This window comes from Bos grunniens, chromosome 9 (genome assembly GCF_055505025.1).
Source record: "Bos grunniens cultivar Pamir isolate PY7600 chromosome 9, Bosgru_T2T1.0, whole genome shotgun sequence".
NCBI classification, from domain to species: domain Eukaryota; kingdom Metazoa; phylum Chordata; class Mammalia; order Artiodactyla; family Bovidae; genus Bos; species Bos grunniens.
This window is the reverse complement of record NC_141173.1, coordinates 42,107,416-42,113,415: the sequence shown is the minus strand read 5'-3', so window position 1 is coordinate 42,113,415 and position 6,000 is coordinate 42,107,416. Positions and strand designations below refer to the sequence as shown.

The 6,000-nt window shown below is 36.5% G+C and overlaps 1 protein-coding gene across 5 annotated transcripts in view; it reads right to left on the bottom strand.

Moving 5' to 3' along the window:
• Nucleotides 1-4,289: 4,289 nt before the first annotated feature.
• Nucleotides 4,290-6,000, bottom strand: part of SESN1 (sestrin 1) — a 114,457-nt gene continuing 112,746 nt past the window's right edge. For all 5 annotated transcript variants that reach the window (XR_015132926.1, XR_015132927.1, XM_086317397.1 and 2 more), the window contains exon 10: nucleotides 4,290-5,427. Coding sequence is in view for 3 of the 5 variants with exons in the window: in XM_086317397.1 (XP_086173523.1) it covers nucleotides 5,341-5,427 (87 nt within the window). In the remaining 2 variants the exon portion in view is untranslated. The remainder of the gene's footprint in view (nucleotides 5,428-6,000) is intronic.

Genomic DNA, 6,000 nt, shown 5'->3' with positions numbered 1-6,000 from the left:
CCTTGACGAAGTTACAATGTTGATTTGAGATTGTCTTTGCTTTTATAGTCTAAGAGTTTATAGCTGTTAACTTCCCTCTTGGCACAGCATCTGTAAATATTGGTGTGTTGTGTTTTTATCTCAAGATATTTTCTAAGTCCATTTGTAATTTCTTCTTTGCAGTGGCCTTTTAAGAGTATGCTGTTTCATTTCTACATACTTGTGGACTCTCCAGCTTTTCTTTCTGCAATTGATTGTAAGGTTCATTCCATTATGATCAGAAAAGATACTTTGTATGATTTCAGTCTTTTAAAATTTGTTAAGGCTTGTTTTGTGGCTTAATTTGTGGCAATCCTGGAGAATGTTCCATGTGCCCTTGAGAAGACTGTATATCCTATTGTTGGAATTTTCTGTGTACATCTGATAGATTCAACTAGTCTGTAGTGTTCAAGTCCTCTTTTTCCTTATTTATCTTATGTTGGTTCTATTCATTTTTGGAAGTGAGTATTTTTAAAAATATTTATTTGGGTGCATTGAGTCTTAGTTGCAGCATGCAGGATCTTTGTTGTGTCATGTGGGCTCTCTAGTTGTGGTGCATGGGCTCCTGAGTGCATGGGTTCAGTAGCTGCAGCATGCAGTCTTAGTTGCTCTGTGGCATGTGTCATCTTAGTGCCCCAAACAAGGATCAAACCTGTGTTTTCTGCATTGCAAGAAGTACTCTTAACCACTGGACCACCAGGTTAGTCCCTGGAAGTGGACATTGAATCTCTTACTATTATTGTGTTGCTGTCTATTTCCTGGGCTTCCCTGGTGGCTCAGTGGTAAAGAATCTGCCTGCCAATGCTTGATGGGGTTTGATGTAGGTTTGATTCTTGGGTTAGGAAGATCCCCTGGAAAAGGACATGCCAACCCAGTCCAGTATTCTTGCCTGGGAAATCCCATGGACAGAGAAGCCTGGCAGGCTACAATTCATGGGGTTGCAAAGAGTCAGACATGACCTAGCTACTAAACAACAACAAACCTGTTTCTCCCCAATTCTATCAACATTTGCTTCCTATGTTTAGGAGTGTTAGTATTTGATGCCTATCTATTTATAACTGTTTTATCTTCCTGGTGAATTGGCCCTTTTCTCTGATATTCATATAGCTACCTCTGCTCTTTTGGTTACTATTTGCATGGAATGTCTTTTTCTGTCCTTTCACACTCAGCCTATATGTGTTCTTAGATCTAAAGTTAAGTTTCTTATAGACAGCAAATAGTTGGATCCTCTTTTTTATTTTATCCATTCAGCCAATCTGAGTCTTTTGACTGGGGGATTCAATCCATTTATTACATTTGATATAATTACTAATAGGGAAGGACTTACTATTGCTATTTTGTTTTCTGCAAGATTTGTAGCTTTTTTGTACCTCAGTCCCCCTCTTCCTCCTTTGTGTTTCATTGACTTTTTTTTGGAGTTACATGATTTGATTTCCTTCTCATTTCTTTTTGTGTAAATTCTGAAGAGATTTTCTTTGTGGTTACCATGGGGATTATGTTTAAAAATGTTAAAGTTATAAGTTTATTTTGATAAGTTGATTTGCATACAAAACTCCATTCCTTTACAGCTCTGCACACTCCCTACTTTATGTCCCCACAAGTCCCTTAGGCTGTCTTCACTTTTCATTTTTATCTCTGACTTGATAATATCAAATAACCTCTGAGGTTATTATTGATAATATCAATAACTCTCCAAAGTCTTTCTTCTATCTGATCAAATTGCCTGTTGTTGTCAGTTTTTTTATTCAGTTATTGTATTCTTCAGCTCCAGAATCTGTCTCTTTGGTGATATTCTCATTTTGTTCATGCATCATTTTCCTGATATGTCAGTCTTGTTCTCCCTCTTTAGTACACTGAGCATCTTTAAGACAGTTGTTTAAAATCTTTTTTTTTTAAGGTTTTATTGAATTTGTTACAATACTGCTTCTGTTTTATGTTTTGGGAGAGGGTCTTGGCCCCGAGGTAGGTGGAATCTTAGCTCCCCGACCAGGGATTGAGCATGCACCCTCTGCATTGGAAGGTGACTTCTTAACTACTAGACTGCCAGGTAAAATCCCTAAAATTCTTTGTGGGGTAATTCAGAGTCCTACATTGCCTTAGGGTTGGTTTCTGGGGATTTATTTTGTTTTTTAGATTTTGCCACATTCTCCTGCATACACACACACACACACACATATATATACCTTGCAAAGTTTGTTGTGATTTGGGCATTTGAAAAATAGCTACCATTTCCAGGGATGTAACTTATTTGGACGAGTGTATATGTTTTTATTCCAGGATATAATATCTGCTTTTAGCTGTCTTAATTTCCCTAAGAGGCTTGCCTCTGTTTCTTCTCAGGAGCTTCCTGTTCCAATTTCTGTTTTATTCCTATCTGTATTCTTTTGGATCCCCTGCACCTGCCTACATAACTGTAGATTCCCTGCTGTTCTAATGCACCTCTGTGCTCACTTCTGTGAGCACAGTGATCTACAACCAGCATCCAAACCATTCTACCACTCCTACTAGTGCTCCAAGTCAGGTGAGATAGAATCCAGTCCCTCAAACACAAAAGTTCACCTTTTTTCTTTTGGTCCCAAGGGAGAAGCTGGGACTTAGGAGTTTCCTCTCAATTGCCGTCGTGCTGTATACCAGCTTAGGACAAGCAAAATGCCCCAAATTTACCTATACCTTTTGGTGCAGCCTCCTCCTGGTTTGTGTTTGCCTGAGCTATAGCTTCCCAAGTGGTTTCTAGAATTTTCACAAAGGTATTTGGTCTTTATATTGTTGTTAGCTCAGTGTCTCCATTGGGAATAAGGACCTGGTACATCATAGGTAATGTCACTCCCCATCTACCTGCCTTTGCTTTCCCTTGATATTCACTAGTCACAAATACGTAACAAAATTTCAGAGTATCTTAATGAGTGAAAAGTGCCTGGAAAACATTCTTATCCAACAAGTTTTATTTACTTATCTACCAGTGGTCCTTTACCAGAATAATTTGAAATAGGTAAACTGTTAAAATTCATTTAAAAGCTAAGATTATTCCTCTAAGTTAAGAATATCACCAGTATTTATATGGAGTTAAATAACTGTGGTAAATGTGTTTAGAATTTCATTCTTAAAGAGATACTGAATTAAGTATTGCCTAATAAAAAAGTTCCCTAATTTTTACTAAAAAAGTGATCTAAAAAATTGAATCTTGGAAACCTCAACTAGAAATCTATTCATGGTTATTTAAGAAAAATAATTCCTCTTGTGGGGAAAAGTTTTGATATCCCATGTTCTATTTTACCACCTTCAATTATTTTGGAAACAGTTTCAAAGATAAATAGCAATATTAAAAACCCTGTATGTTTAGTTTTGAGAAAACATTAACAGGAAACACCTGTTAAGATGGAGGTGCTGAAACATCAACTTTGTATCACAGGCAATCCTTTATTACTTTAGGTACAAGCATACTTTCTTATTCATTAAAATTTTCATTTCGTCTCATGATTTCTAAGTGGAATAAGGTAATAAACCCAGTTTTTCTTAATCATCCTACTACTGATTAGAACTTCTATTAGAAATGTTGTATTTTTAAGAGGAAGTGCCAAGAACAAAGAGCAGAAGCAGAATGAGTAAAAATTTATCCAATGCAAACTTACTTGTTGGATTCACCTGTATTGCTATGATGAAATAACCCAGCAGCAGACAAAAAAGGGCAGAGGCATGATGCAAATTCAACAGGTAAGACCATTTGTATATTATTGTAAGCTAACTAGAAATGGGCTGATATATTTCTTTATAAAATATATTGAAAGCAGTTTTTATCTAAGATGACAGTATTATCTTCTCACTAGGGTATGTAGCCATGAAGGTAGCTATATCACCTCCATTCAAAATTATGCCTCCCAGCTCCCACCCCACACTATATTTTATAGGCACTATCTTGTTACTCATCAAAACATTTATTGAGCTCAGTTATCACAAAAGCTTTGATTAAATTTAGAACTAATTGTTTGACAGTGTCATTTTTTGTTCTGTAGTGACTCCCTAATTTAACCTGTTTCTAATAATTCTTAATAATTGATCTTTAAAACATCTCAGTTCAAAATGGACAAGGCATGGGACTGTATCAGTTATCCAAGATAAAACTTTTCTTGTAGCTCTCATGACTGCAAGAGTTTGCCATTTAAATAATAGTCTCACCTGACTACAGAATTATCTAAGTGTGATAGCTAATGAAAATCAATACAAACTGAGAATAGTGACTGATTGTTTAAGTCATGACTTTTTGAGACAGCAAATAAAATTGGAGAAAAATTATTCTTTATTGAAAAATACTAATAATACTGACAGACTTCAAAAGCAATTCACGCTTCCAGAATACAAAGTACTTAATACATTTTTCAAGCCTGTTTGCATTTCAAAGTTAGCATTTTTTGTAAATCAAATTTGATGACTAAAAATATTTTCCAGCTTTATTATTTAAGGAGCTGCACAATCTTTGAAGGGGGGACCATGAGGTGGGCAGGGGCAGAATGCACCTGGGACTGAGCAGCAGCTACACAATATTTCCCATAACTTCGGTGCTGGAAACAAAAACACCGCACAGGACAGCTGCCCTCCAGTGTCACAGAACCTTGGGAAACAGCATATCAAAAGATAATTTATACATTTTTCATGTAAGATTGCTTTTTGAAGAAGTCTTTAAGAATGCCACTGTAATTTAATATCATCCAATAACTGAATTTAAAAAAAAACTATATGAAAAAAATGAGCTGTTACCATCATAATGGTCTTTGCTGAGCTGTGAGTAATTTTAGATGCAAAAAAATTAACACATATATGTAAGTTTAATTTGAAACCACACAAATTTTACGTATGTAGGCTCAGATAGTAGCAGTGTTCACCTTATTACTAATAGCTTAACCGAACAGCCACTCTATTCATTCCACCAGCAGGAATAGCAGCACCAATATCTAAAATTCTTTATGTATAAAAGCTTACATCATTATCAAAGTCCCATTCTTTGCATGCTCCAATTTTTGTTAACATAAAAGCAACAGGATTTGGAGAGATACTATTTGCTGTATTAAAAGTTATACAGCATCTTGTACTGTCAAAAAGCAAAATACTGTGAACAGCAGCCCTTCTTCACAGCTCTAAACTTGAAGCTGCTGAGCACTCACTGCTTGTGCCAGCAGTGGCGTTTCCACAGTAAAATAGCAGAAACTAAAGGAATCATGGCACAATGGATTCTGAATTCTTTATCTACCATTGGTCCTGGGGCTGAGTACCTTCCCCTTGTAGACTCTATCTGCTGATCGTTCCATCATCTTTAACGGAGGAGAGGCGTCAGGTCATATAGCGGGTAATGGCTCTCAGAGCATAAAGGAGTTCTGCTTGCATCCTAGCTTCTATAAGAAGCAGATTAACATGAACCTGAATATAAAACACAACATTATTTAAGATATGGTTATAAGCATTTACAATCAGTTTCAGTGCATTTAATAAACACCAAATATAAGTAATGTATGTGTACCACTGAATAGCTTAACACAAGTCTTGGGTTTGATGAACAGAGTATCAGTTTCTCAAAACAAAAGCCATCTGATCTTTCTCGGAAATATGTTTTGAGCTTGTATTTGATCACATCTCTTTTTGAAGGTTTGTTATAATAATAAACTTTCCCTGCCAAATCATCATTCAATAATTTCCGTAAAGACGGTTCAAGGATTCTCTTCTTTCTCCTAAGCCTGAACTTTGAAGACAGGCCAGCAGATCTGTTCTCCCTGTCGTTCTTCTTTTACGTTAAACCAGCAGTCTCCAACCTTTTTGGCACTGGAAACTGATTTCTGGATGATTCAAGCACGTTACATTTAATCTAATGCCATGCTGATCTGGCAGCAGGTACCAGTCCCTCGTCTGCAAGTTGGGGACCCCTGCTTTAAACCATAATGAGGTTCCCTTCCAAGGCATATCTAAGACACCTGTTCTGGAATGTTCTTCTCTGGG